Source organism: Scardinius erythrophthalmus (assembly GCF_964197995.2).
Source record: "Scardinius erythrophthalmus genome assembly, chromosome: 14".
Taxonomy (NCBI): Eukaryota; Metazoa; Chordata; class Actinopteri; order Cypriniformes; family Leuciscidae; genus Scardinius; species Scardinius erythrophthalmus.
Genome location: NC_138234.1, coordinates 16338603 through 16358342, shown reverse-complemented (window position 1 = coordinate 16358342; position 19740 = coordinate 16338603). Strand labels below are relative to the sequence as shown.

At 40.6% G+C, this 19740-nt stretch overlaps 1 protein-coding gene across 1 annotated transcript; it reads right to left on the bottom strand.

The window, feature by feature from the left end:
- Positions 1-11438: 11438 nt before the first annotated feature.
- On the bottom strand, positions 11439-14073 carry LOC308702573 (uncharacterized protein). The gene is made up of 4 exons (XM_081385532.1): positions 13918-14073; positions 13316-13481; positions 12901-13016; positions 11439-12688 (listed from the first exon to the last, which is right to left on the bottom strand). Exons 1-4 carry the CDS (start codon positions 14056-14058, stop codon positions 12314-12316), a joined length of 798 nt encoding a protein of 265 aa, XP_081241658.1. The 5' UTR covers positions 14059-14073; the 3' UTR covers positions 11439-12313.
- Positions 14074-19740: the final 5667 nt, after the last annotated feature.

Sequence of the window (19740 nt, the reverse complement as noted above, 5' to 3'; positions counted from 1 at the left end):
CATAGTTTCGGCCCACATCCGGTACACAAGGATTCCACACGTACCAGATGTGGGCTGGATCTGGGACAACACTATGTTGCTGTCTGGGAAACGCTAGTCGATTAAGGTCGCATTATGCCGACCTTAAATTAAAATATAACGTATATTATTTGTGGATAATCCATCATTTTAAAAACGAAAATGCACAATGTTTTTCAGTGAAAGGTATAATACAGAATCCAAAACAGTAGTTCTTGATTTCAGTTTACAGATTTACAGATTTCGGTTACTTCGCCACGGCCCTCACTGGTCCTCTCGGCTTGAGTGATGAGTTCAGCTGAATAGTTGATGTATTCAGTGTGGATTTATCAGTTTTTGAGATGTCTTTACAGTAGCTAAATAAGCATCAGAGAGAAATCAGCTCTTGTGTTGCCTGTATAGATGCATTACTTGGTTTCTGCTCTTATCTAACCTCTACATCTCCTTCCTGTCATTTTTTTCTCTCAGCAAGAAGAAAAAATATTTTCAGATTTTACAACTGATCTGATCAACTGAATGTTTTTATCATTTGCAGAACATTGGTGTGTGTTCTAGTGACAAGGTAAGGCAGCAGTCGTATATATTGATTATATCAGCACAGCATTCAATATTAAGCACATAATCCCACTGGCATCCGATAAACAATCCTAAATCAGTGCATAAAAGTTACATGTAAGCTGTACATTGAATAGCTAATATCATTTCATTTCTAAACCCACTCGTTCACTCTATCTAGAGATTTTCTGACACTTTGGGTTCTGGTAGGCCACTATTTCCTGTTCAACAAAGAGACAGACATCTTCGTGTAATGTTGATCATAACAGTAGTTTTGTTGAGGTTAATGTTCAAAGTGCTATTAACACTTGATGTCTTGGATTTATGAGTCCATCAAATCATGATTTACAAAATAATCTCCATACATGCATAATGGACAAGAATCAGCACATTGTGGGAACTATAGCCTAACTGTTTTGTATTCAGTCGCATCTCAATTGACGCTTTGTTCTCACTCCTGGGAACTTGCCACTGAGAACTGCTAGTTTCTATTACCGTTGCAGGCTGTGGGTTCAGCTGCAACCGTTAACCGCATGCAGCGTTTCTACGCCACGTTTTACACACCTCGTCTCATATCTGACCAAAGAGCACATCTCATTCCGGCATCCACAGTGCATGAAGCGTCTCATGTTCATTTTGTACATATATAATAAAAAAAGCAAAACAATTTGTATGTCTGCTTGAATACATAATAGAAATAAGACCAGAAATAAGACACATCAAGTTAATCATCATCTTTTTTGTCTCTTGACTAACGAAAATAAAGCAAAAAAAAAAAAAAAAAAAAAAAAAAGTGTTTTTATCTTGTGGCACTGCTGAGAACATGCAAACATTTGGTCCTCTGGATATTAATAACAACATTTTGCATCTTACACATTTTATTGGACATCTGAAGTTTTTTTTTTTTTTGCAACCATGCACATGCATTTTAAATGTCTAAATCTCCCTCTGGTGTCTGTCTCATATAAACTCACAGTAGTTTATTATATTGTCTGAGATGCTGTAATGCTCGCTGAGCATTTCAAGCAAATTTAAATAGTTTAAATTGTGAAATTTTTATTTAAAACCCAAACGAAACATGTAAGTTAACATTTTATAGTTTCAGTTATATATTAAAGGCACGTACCAGGATTTTAATCTGTTGCTTATTTGGGTTTTGTTTTTAATGAGTGATTTCGTCTCGCAGTGATGATGTCATCACAAACTGATTTTTCCGCAGCCGCGACTCTGCAGGAACCAAAAAACTTATGTAAAAATGGTGGTCATTTTTATACTTTATGTATTGTTGGTGTTTTACTTGTCTCACATTGTGAAAAATAAAACTATTATAGAGCAATTTTATACTCTTTTAGAATAAATCTCGACTCATAGTCACTATACAGATATCTACAAGATCACAGCATTTTTTTGTTATACATTTGCTGTACATTTAGTTGACACTAATTCAAAGCCACTTACAAATCTGAAATACATCAAGCGAATCATCATGAAGAGGCAAATAAACACAAGAAGTGATCAAAATACAAGTTTTAGACATTGCTTAGAGTAGCATAAGATAGATAAGGGAGGTATTAGTAGTCTGTGATAAACCATGTTTCATATAACACAGCAAAAGAAAAAAAAGAAAGTTTGGTCATGACATATTTCGTTAGTGACAACTTAAGAAATTGAGCCTAACTCAAAGATAACCAGCACATGGTTAACTAGCACAGTTCTGAACAGTTGTACACACACAAAAACTAAATTTTATTAAATAACACTAAAAAAAAAACATGTCACTACTGAAACTTCACCACGTTTCGGTAGTGACAATTGTAGATACTTTTGAGCCTAGTTCATGCTAATCAGCACATGGTTAACTAGCACAGTTCTGAGCAGTTGTACACACACACACACAATTAATTTTATCGAATAACACTCCAAAAAATAACACTAGAATAACACTAAAAAAACCATGATGTCCCATCCGAAACTTCACCGACTGTTTCAGTAGTGACAATTTTAAGAGACTTTTGAGCCTAGTTCAAAGATGATAGCCAGCATATGGTTACCTAGCACAGTTCTGAACAGTTGTACACACTTAAAAACTAAATTGTATGGAATAACACCCAAAAAAGTTTGCTTAATAGCAGAAAAAGGTGTTTGGTAGTGACATTCCTTAAAGTTACACACAGATTTTCAGACTTTTGAACACATTTCCCTCAAAATGATGGTACCTATCTACAATGAAATGGAGGCAATAGAGAGGGACATAGGAATATTTCCTGATCAAAAATGTAGGGGTGTGGTTAAAATCAGTCTCAGCCAATGGACTTAAAAAACACATTGTTTCGGTAGTGACATGAAAATGCGGGACACATTTTTTTTACATAATGTTTCATGATTTAAAATTTAAATATAAAATGTTAAAAAAAACAAACAAAAAAAAAACATTTCAGTATAATTTTTTACAAGTTGAAATTTAGGGGTTAGGGTTTGGGACAGCCACCTCCCAATTGAAAGTACCCAATAAATTATGATTTTGTCATGGTCTAGAAGGAGAGAACCCAATCGCAGACCATTTGCAGACATTTCAAGGGTTTATTACTACACAAAACAGAAAACAAAACCCACGAGGGGGCAAAACAGGACTGAGGGTAGAACACTTAGGCTAAGACAAGACTATAAACAAAGACTAAATACTGACTAGACAGGAAACAAACTCACAATTCTTCATATAAACAGGAATCAGACAATGTAGGCCTACTCACAAGACTGTATAACATGCAATGTTACACACACTAAGGCCCCGTCCACACTACTGCGTTTTCGTTTAGAAACGGAGAATTAAAACGAATACGATCTCCGTCCACACCCGCGTTTTAGCTGCGTATTAATTGATCCCCGTCCACATTAAAACGACTGAAAACGCGGATCACGTGACTATTCACCAACACTGGGCATGCGCGTGCCGGTGTAAACATAGAGACTTTCAGACATAGACTGTAAAAAAATGCTTTCAAACATCAAAATGTCATTTATTAATATGTATTTGTGTCAAAATTACATATTTTCCTATTCTATTTTGCCTGGAAACGCTTCCAACACGTATAGCATGAAAATAGGCGTCGGATCTATTTATAACATATGCACGCGTTTACCGCGCGAGCCACGCCTGAGACGCGGCAGTTTATTACCCCTCATTTACACCGCACACGTCTGCGGCGCATTACGGCTGCGACACGGCTACCGGAGCTGATCGCGCCCATTCTAGTCAATGCTTGTGTTTACACCGGCCGCAACGCGTCGCGTTTCAGAAGCTTCCCAGAAGCGGCTCTCCGCGCCGCTTGGCTAAATATAGGCGCCTAGTCTATTTTTGACGGACGCGCGCCCAAGTCGCACCGGAAATACAAAATAAAAGTAAAAAAAAACATTGTCAATTTCAAAATAAACACTCTGTGCAAACTCCCAAACGTATCACACATCAATATCCTTGGTAGAAACCATAGACTGTATGGTAGAAACAAGAAAAAAAATCAAGAAAAACCACGTCGGACAGGCAAATCACGTGGTCTCGCGCATCTAGTCGCTCCGCTTCTGAAATGCCCCTGGTGGGAGTTGGCACCGCGTGGAGGACGGAATAAAACCTTGTCGCAGACGTAATGCACCGCACACGTTTGCAGTGTAAATGAGGGGTTACTGTAAGAAACTGTTCCAGCGGGTGAAGTTTACTGAATATTACCTGTGTACTCCATGACTGATGACACCCAATCATAGAGCCGAGCATGAGCCTCTGCGTCATCGTTTCTAAAGTCCACCGTTTTGACCCGTCCACACTAAAACGCCCTCCAGAGATTCAAAACAAAAAACGGGTCGGCAGCGTTTCTAAACTTCTCCGTTTTGGGTCTCCGTTTTTGCCGTTTTAGTGTGGACGGGAGGTGCAAACGTAGCAAAAGGTCTCCGTTTTTAAACTAAAACGCAGTAGTGTGGACGGGACCTAAGTTTGACAATGAACCGACACAGGACAGAAACAATGAACCAACACAGGACAGAAAACAAGAGGGATTAAATAGGGAAGCTAATGATGAGGGCAACAGGTGAAACTAATACGGTAATGATTACAAAACGAGGATAACAAGGGGGCGGGGTTACATGACGAGACAACGCAAGCACATGGCCAAACAAATGGCCATGTGCTGCACATGAAACATGGGCCTGTCATGATTCTGCCGCAAGACAAGAGAAAATCAAGAACAAGATGGCAGAATCATGACAGAACCCCTCCCTTAAGGAGCGGCTACCAGACGCTCCCTAAGGGAAACTAAACACGAGACATAACAGACTGTGACAAAGACACAAACCAACAAAACATGACGAATAACACTAATGGAAATCATGAAAAAACAATCACAGGGTTAGGGTGTAAAATCAAAAACAATAAACAAGGCAGAGGAGGTGGGGGAAACACAAAGTCCTTGGGGGGCAGTCCAGGGTGGATGGGAGGACTGGGGGGGAAACACAAAGTCCTTAGGGGGCAGTCCAGGGTGGATGGGAGGACGGGGGTCTTGGACCTCCGTGACGAGGACTGAGGACAAGGAATCCGGGGAGACTTGACTGGAGATGCATGAGGGGATGACTTGGGAGAAACAGTAGGCAGCTTGACAGGGGAGACAGGAGGCGACACACCAGGAGATAAGACAGGGGATACTGCGGGTGACGGTGGAACAGAAGCAAAAACAGAGCTCCCCAAAGATGGCTCAGTATTAACGCTCCCCATCACAGAATCGGGGAGATCGTCGTCTGCAGCTGACTGGGGTGCGGCGCTCTCGGCAGCTGACTGGGGTGCGGCGCTCTTGGCAGCTGACTGGGGTGCGGCGCTCTCGGCAGCTGACTGGGGTGCGGCGCTCTTGGCAGCTGACTGGGGTGCGGCGCTCTCGGCAGCTGACTGGGGTGCGGTGCTCTCGGCAGCTGACTGGTGTAGCGACTGAGACAAATCAGACCGACAATTATTTGCCATATGCACACACAAATCTTTAAAAACTTCCATCCGAGAGCAGGGTCCCAACCCCCCAGGCGGGGCGAAAGGGGCCTGGTTGCCATGGCCGCGATCAGATAGGATTTTTTATGACTCTCAGGAATGCTAACAAGTAACTAACTCTGCCACAGATATCAGAACAAACTCTCCTGCATTCATTTATTGATGAACTGACTGACATGAAATGAACAGGAATTCCAGAACATTTTGAGAATGATTTACTGTTGTGTGTTTTGTCTTTTAATAATTCTGTTGATATTATGATCTCTTTGATACTATGTAGTTATTCCAGGACCAACTGTCTATGTAACCCCACTTATACCATGTTTGGTCTCGATAAGTTGGTACTTTGAAGATCGAAATGATTGTGTACATGATATGCCAATAGCTGTGCAACACATTAGAATTACTAAGAATCTTCCTTAGTATTGTCATTAAACACCAATCCAGCATGCCAGTCCGAGTGAGCACGCTTAAAGGGACACTTCACCCATTTGCATTAAGCTTTGCATTGTTAGAAACCCAGTCATACTATTGAATGGTCGTGCAACACTCTCTCATTTTCCCCTGAGACGGGAGAAATCTGTTATTTACCTCTTACACTTCCTCCTACAATGACGCAAAAATCGTCATTTTGCGTCATTGTAGGAGGAAGTGTTAGAGGGGGGGATTTCTGTTAAGACTACAGACACTAGTTTCTCATCTTTCCCAGGGTGGGGCGCGCTCACGCTACAGACCTATTACAGATCAGTGGGTGGGACTTTACTCTCTGAAACTGAAAGCAATATCCTCCATCTTGTTTGAAGCTAAGCTAACAGGCGCTGTGGAGACAGATGTAAAGTTATGACAATAGCGGAGGAGAGTGCTCAATATGATATAGAAGAAGAGGATTTCGGAAGTCTGATGCTTGAATCAGGTGTTTGTGGCTACCTTTACAAGCCGCATTATAGCGAAGAGCAGCCGAGGCAGAAGACCTGCCTGCCGCGGATGAGGAGCCCGGACTGGCTCGAGTTAGGGCGGACTGGTGGCGCCGATGATCTCACTATGCAGCTACGAACCGCTACGAACACAGAGATAGAGTCCGTCTGCGGCAAAGAATTTCAACGATGACAATTTCTCCAGGACGAAATCTCTGAATCAGACGAGGACACGGACGTTTGTGTTGTGAACTATCCTAGTTTCGCACCGCATATGTTCTGACTGAACATACAGGTACCATGCAATAATTCACCTTTTCGAAAGAAATACAAACGAGGAGTAATGCACTATATGAGTTCGCCAACTAACTAGACATTTTGTGTGAATGTGAAATGAATTTCAAGCTCTGGTAGTAGCTAGCCTTGTAGACGGAAGAGTGATTTCTCTTATAGGCAGATATGCGCTTTCTGGATTAGTGGGAGTGGCTTGCGGAGCTGTGCAATGTGGTGCATTGTGGGAGTTGTTGTCTTTCATACAAATGCGTTCTGAAGTTATTTTTTGTCTTTTCTCGGTCACGAAGGCACCAAATTCAAAAATTATTTTACATTTCGACTACATATATGACCCACTTTAAATAAAAAACAATGTTCAAATGGGTGAAATGACCCTTTAAGACAAAGGCTTGTAAATCCTGGTGACAGAAGAAACTCCCGCCAGACAGTCCACCCTTCTCATTGGTACAGCAAACCCAGAGAGGGGTGGCCATTCTCAGGCTTTATTAGAGACTGACCACAGTGACCGCCCTCTCTTCTCAACGCTTCTCCCCATATGAAAAAAACCTGCATGGTTCATATACAGCAACCATATATCTTCCTTACTTAAATCGGCCAGAATTACCTTATGTGTTTCATATAAGGCCAATACATGTCCTATACAAAATCAGACCGATTATGGCCACTTTCATACTAAATAGCACACATACAACTTGTAGGGGATTTTTGCGTTATATATGAATACTGTTAAAAGACTTATATGAGTTTTACATGACAAAAGTGTGCAAATGTGTATGGTATTAGTAGAAATCATATAAAAACTCATATAAAATTCATATATAAATCATTTAAAGTTCTTATATTGAATCATATGCTAGTTAAATTAAAGTCATATAGAATTTATACACATTTTGTGTCATTTGTTTATGTGTTTCATACAGATTTCATGTTTTGATGACCAACATCTGATTCACTTATGCAGTTGGCAAATTTTTAAAGGGTTAAAGGAAGATATTTAGAAGAACATCAGTAACCACAGTTTCTGGTTCCATTGACTTCCATAGTATATTTTTTTCCTATGGAAGTCAATGAGACCAGAAACTGTCTGGTTACTGACATTCTTCTAAATATCTTCCTTTCTGTTCAGCAGAAGAAAGAAATTCATAAAGGATTGAAACAACATGAGGGTGAATATATGATGACAGAATTTTCATTTTAAAGTGGAGTATCCCTTTAAATTGTACAGTGCAGAAGCCGGTTTGAGGATTACTAGCTGTCAGAATATCACTGACCTTTATGAAGACAGTTCATTTTCCTACAGGATTTGAAAGAGCAGTTATAAAGCAATGACATTGTAAGACCGTGTATTTACATTCATTGTGAACTGTCTGGGCCTGTTGTTTGTGAACAAATCATAACATATTATTGCAAATGAACAAAGTTGAGTCAAATATGTTTCTAGAATATTGATTAAAATGTTGCAAATTGGCTGGAATTTGTTTTTCTATATGAACTCTGGTGGTGATGCACTCTAAAAACTTTTAATATGATTTACTCAATTTTTTTGGTGAAACATTTTTACACTTAGAATATTGATTAGATTTTTAAGCAGTGAAATCAATTACATACACTGTATTAACTGAGTAAATGTAAAACAAATTAAATAGATCTGAGTAACTGCATTTGGTAAATTAACAAATAAAATTGAGTAGAAATAATTGGGGGGGGGGGGGGCATTTAAAAACAAATATTTATGAGTAATATTAACTGTGTTTATATGCCAGTAATATTAACTTTTTTATTTCCTCTAAACCTTTGTAAAAATATTACATACAACCACCGGTATAACTACATGCCTTTATTGTCGATGAGTAGCCTACAGCAATACAGCATATTTTATACTATTTTTAACACATATACAATATTACCTACATTTAAACTCATGTAAGAAACATTTTAAAAGTAAAAATGAAACATTTAGGCCTGAACATTCAAGTAATTCAAGTGTAATCATCCGGTCTGTTATCCAGTATCCACCGGATCAGCGCTGGTTCCAGTGCCGGAGATGGACTCGCCTCTCCGGGGGAACCTCTAACTTTACAGCGCCGTCGTGCGTCACTCACAGCCGAAAGATGCTGCGACGCGACTGACTCCATAACCTGCCAATAAACAAAAAGTGCACAGTTCTGAGGACATTTTATCATCCAAATGAGTTATATTCATTATCTTTAGGAATATAGTCGTGTGTTTTTTATGCAAGGCGTTACAATCACGCGAAAAGGCAGAGTCGACACTCGTTTAACTCGTTTGCGTCTCTTTATGTTCTTTCGCATTAAATAAAATTATTTGAAGCACTTTAATGATTATACAGATAAAATAAAACATGCACACACCTGAATTTCACAGAGGAAATGCACCAATTCTGCGTCGTTGAGGAGAGAAGAGGAGACTGAAGACTAGAGAATTCAAACAGCGCGCGCTCACTCAACCGCTGAGATGTCGTCACGTCAGAGGGTGGGGGAGGGGTGCATTGTTTTAACTGAGTAAACTTATGCCTGGTTCAGATTACACGATTTTAGCCCGATTTTGGCACGATCCGTTTGACTTAGAGTGTCGTGGGAATTCGTATACGACAACGGGCGTCGGGACGCAAGATTCGATCGTTTCATCTCGTATAGTGTGTCATAGCGGGCGACAGCCTACGTTGCGTCTGCGATGCTTCACGACACCACGACAAAAAGACTAGCATGTTTAATTTTTTTTCTGTCCTCCACGACGGGTTCTATCACGTGTGACATTGACCAATAGGAGCACAGACGCATTTCCATACACAGCTTTCAAAAATGCCGAAACGAAATAGAGACGATGGTGTTAAGTGGAATTATGAAATGGAGGAAAGGTTCGTGGAGATGTGGCAACAGTACTCCTGCCTGTATGATGTTTCATCGAGAGATTACCATGACAGAATTAAAAAAGAAAAATGCTGGCGAAAAATAGCAGAAGTACTTCAGCAACCCGGTGAGTATCTGACTGGAATTAGCATTAAGCTAACGTTAACTAATCATTCATTAAATTGTACTCGCTATAGAGAAACTTTGTGTGAGTGTGATTATGTATGTGTGTTACGAGTGAGAATGCGTGAGTGTGTGTGAATGAGCGAGCGAGCAAGAGTGTGTGTGAATGAGCGAGAGTGTGTGTGTGTGTGTGTGTGTGTGTGTGTGTGAATGAGCGAGCGAGCGAGAGTGTGTGAATGAGTGAGCGAGTGTGTGAATGAGCGAGCGAGTGTGTGAATGAGCGAGCGAGAGTGTGTGAATGAGTGAGCGAGTGTGTGAATGAGTGAGATGTGTGTGTGAATGAGTGAGCGAGAGTGTTTGTGTGTGTGTGTGTGTGTGTGTGTGTGTGTGTGTGTGTGTGTGTGTGAATGAGCGAGCGAGAGTGAGTATGTGTGAATGAGTGGGTTTATGTGTGTGTATTATGTGAGTGAGTGTGTGAGTGTGTATGCGTGTAACGTTACATAGACTAGATTTTACATGTGCTAGATTAGTAATCTGATTTCTTTCCTACAGCCGGTGAGGTCCAAATAAAAGCTGCTTCCCTCCGAACACAGTATGGGAAAGTCCTCCGGTTAAAACCAAGTGGCAGCGGTGACAAAGAATTAACTTCCAGACAGAAGTGGATTTTAAAAAATCTCCAGTTTCTACAACCTTTTGTTGTCCAACGTATGTCTCAGTCTACACTGAATGTAAGTTTTGGCTAAAGGTTGTTACAGTACTTTCCAACTTTTACATACAATTTGTGAGCTTTCTATACAAACATGTATTGTGTCATTACTTATTATGCCTGATATTTTTTTAAAAATGTTTAAAAAAATGTATCATAGTTGGATGACTTGGAACAGAGCATCACAGATGAGGGTGGTGAAGAACATGAGACAGAGGAGGATGTGTCTGAGTCATCCACCTCCCACCTCACATCTGGACCATCAACTTCACTTGAAGCCTCATCATCCTACCAGCATCATCAGGTTTCAATCACTAATCCTGAAAGAGCACATAAGTTCAAACAAAAGTTACAGGAAAAATCATTTAATGAAGTTGAAATGGAGAAAGTAACTGTTTTAAAAAAATTATCTGAAACACTGGTAGATGCTGGAAAGGATGTTGATCAAACATTTGGCAAACAGGTAGTGACTGAGATTAAGCTGATTAAAGACCCACTGACCAAAATGAGACTGCGTCGCAACATCCTTATGATGTTGTATGATGCGCATGAAAATGAGGCCAGATTAGCTTTACACCCAGACACCCAGCGAGTGTTACACCCCCAAACAACTTGGCAGGGACGCACCAATTTTAACCAACTCTACCAAAATACACCCAGTCATGTACCCCCTGTAACACCTCCAGTGAGCTATCTCAGGGCAGTAGAAGAGGCATATGACCAGGACATAAATGGGGTGTAAGTACTGATTGGTAAGTAAGTGATGGTGCAGTCACATTTTATCTTAAATTTTTTTTTTTTTTTTTGGACACTTTGAAAGTGGTTAAACGTTTAATCTGTTCTGTAATATTTGCACATTTTAAAAGGGTTCATTTTTGTGAGTAATTGTCCCTTTGTTCAAAATGTAAGACGTTTGAAATGAGTCAAGACAAGTCTTATTTGATTTCAATAAAAAAATTTACTAAAGAAAATGCATCTTGTGTATTTTTTTAAGTGTATTTCATATAAATTTTAACCATTACAAATTCAAACATGTTTAATAACACATATAATTAAGCCTTTAAAGGGTTAGTGTTATGTAAATATTAGTATAATATACAATCAAAACAAAGGGTGAAAACTTTAGTAAAATGTTAAGGGTTAGTTCACCCAAAAATGTGATTCTGTCATTAATTACTCACCCTCATGTCGTTCCAGACCCACAAGCCCCTTTGTCATCTTTGGAACACAAATTAAGATATTCAAAATATCTTAATTTGTATTCTGAAGATGAATAAAGTTTTTACAGGTTTGGAACAACATGAGGGAGAGTAATTAATGGCAGAATCACATTTTAATCACAAAATGGTTAATATAAAAAGATTTAATCAGTTGGTGTCCATGTTTAAATCATATTTTCCTGCCAGGAAACAGATCCAGCTGGTGAAAGAAAATATGCTTTTAAACTGTCTCTCTGATTTTTGGCGACGGTCGTGGCATTCCGTGCACTGCTTGCTGCCACAGAGGGGAGTTCTCCATCCATTCTCCAAGCTCCAGGAACCATGTTGTGATTGGCATCTTCCACATCTGCAAAGGTTGAAGGCAGGTACACATCAGATGCCTTCTTCCTCAGGAAGTTGTGCACACAGAGTGAAGCCAGTGTAACTGTTGTTACTTTCTCAGGCTCCAGTGCAATGTTGGAAAGAAAGACACGGAGTCTATTGGCTAAAATTCCAAACGCGTTTTCTACTGTACGCCTTGCCCTTGATAGCCTGTAGTTAAATATTCGCTGCCCATGGTCCAGATTTCGGAAGGGGTATGGCTTCATCAGATCGATTCAGAGAGGGAAAGCTTCATCACCAACAAATGCATAGGGTGAAGATATGTTGCTCCCTGGTAGTGGCTCTGGGGGTGGGACATTTAGCAGATGTCTGTCCATGGCAGCTCGGAGGTCTGACTGACCAAATATTCCTCCATCTGACACTCTTCCTTGTACGCCAACATTGGCATAAATAAATTTGTAATCTGCGTCGACTACTGCCATGAGTACAACTGAAAATCTAGACTTGTAGTTGTGATATGTACTTCCAGAGTTTGCAGGTGGTTGGATATAGATGTGCTTTCCATCTATAGCTCCTAAGCAATTAGGAAACTGCCATTTGGTTTCAAATCCCATAGCCACCTCTCTCCACTCTGCCTCTGTTGTAGGAGTCTGAAAAAAATAAACACCATATATAATTAATACATGTAATTTTCTCTCATTTCTACAGAGGTTATACTTAATAAAAAAGTTATTATAAATCAAAAACATATCCATAACTCTGGTTAAAACGCTTTGTTTTGGTAATTATTCAGTAAAGGCTTCTCTTTGTGTAAACCCACTGTCTTGAAATGTACGTCTGTTATTTACATCAAATGACTTACCTTTAAATGATCCTCCTTTAAGACGCCATACAAGGCTTGACAAGTCTCCATTACTATCTCACTGATAGTACTACGGCCGATCCGGTACTGGAAGCTAAGAGATCTAAACGTCTCTCCTGTGGAAGGAAGCATGTATAAGGTTTATAATGTACCATGGCCTGGATTTACAGATACAGCAAGATTAAGCACAAATTAGGCATTAAATGAGATGGAGCATTTAAATAGCTTTTATAAACTTTCCTTAAAAACATTATCTTTATCTTAAAAAATGTCACTGACATATTCTAAGGTAAGTCAGTGCAAGTTACTTTGTTTAAACAGCTCAAACTTGCATTTTAGTCTGGGACTACTGGACTAGATTAAATTTTGTCAGTGAAACCAGGATCATATAATTTTTTTTAAAAGTACTTTTTACCGGTAGCAAGGAATCGTAGGGTAAGTGACAGCCTCATTCTCGCACTGATTGCTCTTCTGAGTTTTGTGTCCCTTCTTTGGATAAATGGTGTAACTTTGCCAAGCAAGTAGTTGAAATCCTCCACATCCATCCTAAGCAGATCACGAAAACCCTTCCTGTCACTGTCCTTCAGTGTAAAAAATAAGAACAAAAAAAACATCAGCCTTTTTTTTTCAGGGCTTTACCCATAGCAATGTTTAACTTATAAAACCTTCACACATAAGACAAAACTTCAAAACAATTAAAAACATTATATATGCCATGGAAATGGTATTGCAATATATAGTCTATAGAGCATGGCATGGTGTTATGAATCGATCAAAGGCATTAAACCGATTTTTTTTTTATTGTTAAAGGCTCAATAACCCATGTGACGGCATAACAATAAATGGTTACTTCTGAACATTAGAAGTATTTAATTAAATTGGTGAACAAATAATTGTATACAGTCTGTTTTTGAAATATCGTATCGTTGTGGCAAGCTAGCAACATTTATATTACTTTTACTACTGGCTAAAAGTACAAATATAGGCCTAACGTTATATAAAAAAAATATATTTCACCTCAAGTTCTCTTTGAAGGATTGACAGTCCATACTGTCCTCTTCGTGCAATCCAGGAACGTGTCCATTGTCGGGTTTTCTTTCTTTTTTTTTCTTTTTCTGAACACAAGACAGCCAATACGAAAATCGCCGCTTCATCCATTGTTTGTTTACGTTCGTTTCCGGAAGTCAGGCGCTACTAGTTTCGCCCTCACGCGCTTCTTCAAAGACGGCACGCGCGTCTTCAAAGACGGCACGTGATGACTGGTCTGGAAGAAACGTGTAGTCTGACATGGTTCTTGTCCACGACACGACAAGATTTTAGGAGTCAAAATCGTGTAATCTGACACAGTGACTATCGCATAAGATAAAAAAATCGTGTAATCTGAACCAGGCATTAAAGTCCCTGTAAAGGCAATTCAAAAAAAAAGTTCTAAACACATTATAAATGTTAGAAATGTATTGCTAAATCATATTACAAAGACTGTGCACTGTGAAGTACTGAATTGTGGAGTTAGACCGTTAAACAGTTTTTCACCGTTGCTGTGTTCCGGATTTTTTGGGCGGGGCTAAAACGGGGGCTCGATGACGCACTGAGGCCCCCTAAGCTATTGGACACGCCCCTACTTGATGACGCACTGGAGCCCCATTCACATCAGTTTGCAACTCAATCGCGAGTTACTGTCAGTACGATTATTTACTACATCCTACAGTTTGCTAGCTAGCTATGCCTTCGTCACGGAAATGCGTATTACCTGGATGCGATCACGTACAAAACAGATCGGTGTCCTTATTTAAATTTCCGAAAAACTATCATATCAACAAGAGGTGGATTAATTTTGTGAAGAGCCACCTTGATGGAGAGCTGAGGATCACCGCCAAAACCCGCCTCTGTAGTGATCATTTTACACGGGATAGTTTTATAAACTTTCGTCGCAGACAACTGGGATTCATTCACTGATAATCCGCTGTTACTGGTGAATGTGGCCGAACCGACTATCTCCCGCCTCGGCCTTCATCCTCCCGTCGCGCCGACAACTGGTGCCATCGTCGGCAGTGCGTGCCCACCAATGAGTGTAAGTTGCCTTGTGTGCTTATGTCATAATTATAGTAGGTAGTCCAGGCTCGAACATGTATGGCTTTGTAAAACAAATTAAGCTGCTAGGAGCATCCTTTCCGGCTGTAGCGGTGACAGTTGAGTGTTGTTGTGAGTCGACGGCAGCGAGATTTCCCGCGAGTGGGCGTGGTTTCAGCGCAGCCAGCGGACACGCCCCCAGCGTTTGAGAGCAGAGACTACTGCTCATTTTTTCAAGATTTTGATCGCTTATTTGATGTACTTGCCGGCTTTTTTTATCATTAAAATTTGACTGGGTGGCTAATAACACATTTTTCTGTGGTGTGACAAACTCAGAACACATACTTAATTTTGACTTTACAGGGACTTTAATCAATTTCTTATGCGTGTTAAATATTAATAATATTGATTTTATTTAAATATTTGTGGTTCTTGAAACAGATCATTTTAATTATCCATTCTCAAATATTGTGATGGAAATTCCACAAATATATTAGCTCAATGTATTTTAAATAAATAATTGGTTAGTCAAATACTAAATTATTTTAGTGAAAAACTTCAAACTTAAATACAACTGTAAATTTCAGACAAAATTAATTGTTGGAGTTTTAATCAATTATTTCGGTATGTTCAACTCAAACTATCAAGTAAATGATATTCAGAGATTTAAAGGAGAACTCGGCAACTCTAGCGAACTCTAGTCAGTTCTTCGCTGATTTTTCCTTTTGTTGTCGCATGTTTTCCCCACGAGCTCCCCCTACAGCTGTGGGGGGGGGGGGGCGTATATTTCACAACACGGTCGTAAAAAACTCACTTGCGGCGGCCTCCTCCCCCTCTCTACCGCTGATCATGTGCGTTTGTTTTGATCGGTGCAAGCCAACTGTATCGTGTGGAGCTATGTCTGTCTACCGAGGTGGGTAATACATCATACATGTGTGTGTGTTTATGTCGAATTGCCGTAAAGGAATTCGTGTTTCACGCTCGTTCTCATTCTCGTTCTCGTTCTCGCTTCTCACGAGACTTCCAATTTCTATCTTGCCGGGACGGTAGTCCCCAAGTTGCAAGGTTGGTTTTCCGCCTGGGAACGCTGGGGGGAGCGGGGAAAGTCACCAATATCACCAGAACAGGTTGTTTAACCATCCAAATGAATTCTAGACAGTTTTATTTAGTTAAAAAAGTTACCAAGTTCTCCTTTAATAAAGTTAATAAAGTTAATTAGTAATGTGATATTTACTAAGCCACTGAATTATTTTTTAGAGTGATAAGCATAAGAATCACTTCGACATTTAGGAAAGTTTTATGTTTGTAGGTTAAGAATAGAACTGTTGTATACCGTAGTAGTACTGTGATAAAGTTTAGAGAAATTGTCACAAATGAAAATGAAATCTGGTGATGCAGGATTTAAAATGAAAACTATTTATATGTGAAATATGCAACTGTATCTTGTAGAACACACTCTAATAAATAATTTTGTAATTAAAATGTGTGCTTGTGTGTGTAGTTTAAATGTTGTGTTTCATCTAAGGCTGATTATACAGTATATAACCATGATTGACTACAGGCATAGGGCTCAACTCAGGACAAGATAAGAGTATGAGTGAAGTGCCTAAATACTGATCAGTAAACTGCACTGTGTTTTATACACATCCATGCTGGACATTCATATTAAATTAGCATTATTTTCCTATGTTTTTACATCATGAAAATCTATATGGCTTTAGTTGTATGTAGGACATATATGACATAATATGATTAAAAATACATTAATATTATGTAATTTATATACGTGGTTTTTGCAGCATATATGTCCCTTACAATATTCTGTTGGAACATATAGTATAAGAATCACAGGAGTTTTTAGCAAACCTTTTCCATATGGGTCATCCGACAACAAGGCAGCTTCTGCTGTTACTGGGGAGGGGCTGGACCCCTTCCCCCCCACTTGGGCCCAGCTCCCTGGGCCCAAACAGGCCTGAGCAATGCCTGCCATGCTTTCATACTCCAAAAAGGGAGTCAGACTTTTCTTCAATCTAGAAAACAACTGCAACTTTACCATCACTGACTCAACGATCCACTCCTGGTCTTCAAGCCAGGACAGCAGGCTTCGACTCACAACAGCCATGTGCTCGAAGCCACCATGCTTTTCTTCAAAGCCATAGACCCATCAACGAATCCAATCTTCATCCACTTCAAGAATTTTCCACGATTTCAACTGCCATGCAAGTATTCTTTGATGAGATTGCTATGAAATAAGCTGATGGTTCTTTCATTTCTTTCCATACTGAAATAGATCGTATTCCATAGTTCTATTTCCTGTTTCCGGTTCCACATAACTCACCCCTTTACCTATGCATGTATGTATGGATGTATGAATGTATTTATGTTTGTTTAGTGTTAGTTATGTTTGTGATTTAGTTAATAAAACTTGTGCACAATTATGAATTTGGTTTCTGATCCTCTGTTTGCATACAAAGTCCCTTTTACGATTTTGATCTTGCTACATGCTAATTGCTGTACATAGGGAATAATTATTTTTCAGTGACCATGAACAATACATTTTCCTTAGAATAAATGAATAATCAAAGAGTTCGATGGAACTGATTAATTGATTGTAATATTAATTTGGCTTACCTCAAAGTTAATCTAATTAACTGACCCAAATATTAATAATTAATCATAATTGGTAATTATGGATTATTATTAATATTTCCCCTTTGAGCTAATATTATTAGACTGGGGTGCGGCGCTCTCGGCAGCGGACTGGGGTGCGGCGCTCTCGGCAGCGGACTGGGGTGCGGCGCTCTCGGCAGCGGACTGGGGTGCGGCGCTCTCGGCAGCGGACTGGGGTGCGGCGCTCTCGGCAGCGGACTGGGGTGCGGCGCTCTCGGCAGCGGACTGGGGTGCGGCGCTCTCGGCAGCGGACTGGGGTGCGGCGCTCACTGCGGCGCCCCTAGACTCAGGACAAGACATGACGGGGACTTCAAGAATTTTGACCAGACATTTTAAGTACTCAGACATTGTCTCGGCAGCGACGAGGTCAGGCATCTTTTGCGAAGCAGAAACCGACTGTAAAACAGCTTCAGCAGCTGAATCGGCCGCTGCTCTCTCTGCAGCACTTACGACTGCAGACTCGGGAACAGCACTTGCAGTAGCGAGCTCTGGGACAGCGCCTGGGACAGGTGCTTGCAGTAGCGGGCTCTGGGACAGCGCCGGGACAGCGCTTGCAGTAGCGGGCTCTGGGACAGCGCCTGGGACAGCGCTTGCAGTAACGGGCTCCGGGACAGGCTGAGATGAAGGACGAGAGGCTCCCTTTCTCCTCTTCTTTCTCCTAGGTCGTGGTGTGGAAGTCATAGCCGGACTAGCGACCGGTTGGAGAAGCTCAGCGGGCTCCGTGACTTGAGTAGGAAGGGCAGTCTCAGGCAGCGCTGACTCGGTCGAGGATGACTCCGACGGAGAATCCCACGAAGTCCGCCTCCCTCGTTTGCCACGAAGATCAACGGGAGTGGATGGGACCTCAGGAGACGAAACAGAACCAGCCTGATCACCCTGGGTAACAACGGCCAGGACGCAACCCTCCGGGACCACTGGAAGCATGGCAGATGGAGATCCCGTGGAAGAAGCCTGCAGCTCCTCCCGACTGTGAAACTCCACCAACTCCCAGTATGGGCGAAGAAACAGCTCCTCCTGTTCAGACAGAGGGGGAAACGAACTCCCGCCACTCCTCGTACTGAAGACAGACGGCATCCACCAGGATTCCTGGAGCCTTAACTGACGCTTGGAGAGGGAGGACATACAATCTACTGGGTTCTTCGTTGTTGGTCGGTTCATTCTGTCATGGTCTAGAAGGAGAGAACCCAATCGCAGACCATTTGAAGACATTTCAAGGGTTTATTACTACACAAAACACAAAACAAAACCCACGAGGGGGCAAAACAGGACTGAGGGTAGAACACTTAGGCTAAGACAAGACTATAAACAAAGACTAAATACTGACTAGACAGGAAACAAACTCACAATTCTTCATATAAACAGGAATCAGACAATGTACTCACAAGACTGTATAACATGCAATGTTACACACACTAAGTTTGACAATGAACCGACACAGGACAGAAAACAAGAAGGATTAAATAGGGAAGCTAATGATGAGGGCAATAGGTGAAACTAATACGGTAATGATTACAAAACGAGGATAACAAGGGGGCGGGGATATACATGACGAGACAACGCAAGCACATGACCAAACAAATGGCCATGTGCTGCACATGAAACATGGGCCTGTCATGATTCTGCCGCAAGACAAGAGAAAATCAAGAACAAGATGGCAGAATCATGACAGATTTTATATATAATTAAACTTACTGATATTTTAAATATTATTGTGGGATTCAATTGATGATATAAGGATCTTTATAAACATCTCAAATTTGAATTCTTAAATGCTTTTTAAATGTGTTTTTTGGTTGTGCAGTTTGCACCAATTCTGTAGAATGGCCCATATACATAAACGGACCGTCTAACTTTCAAAAAAGTCCAGTACAAACGTTACTATCGCTCATCAACTGCAGCTGTCACAGTTGCTAGGCGAGAAGAACAGTCCTTCGTAGGCTAAAGTAAACCATTCTCGGTCCGACCTTCGTAGACTTCAAAGGACGCAGCCTTGGAAATTGGGACACAGCCTTGGTTTTTGAGAACATACGTTGTCGCCTCGCAGTGATGACGTCAACTGCTCAGAATTAAAAATATGAACATGTTGATAGCATTTATGTG

Excerpts from the sequence above, each read along its gene's own strand:
- LOC308702573 (XM_081385532.1), bottom strand. The coding sequence starts at position 14,058 with ATGGATGAAGCGGCGATTTTCGTATTGGCTGTCTTGTGTTCAGAAAAA. Across the intron at positions 13,482-13,917 it reads TCCTTCAAAGAGAACTTGAG|GACAGTGACAGGAAGGGTTT; the intron begins GTGAAATATATT and ends TTTACACTGAAG. Across the intron at positions 13,017-13,315 it reads CCTACGATTCCTTGCTACCG|GAGAGACGTTTAGATCTCTT; the intron begins GTAAAAAGTACT and ends TTCCTTCCACAG.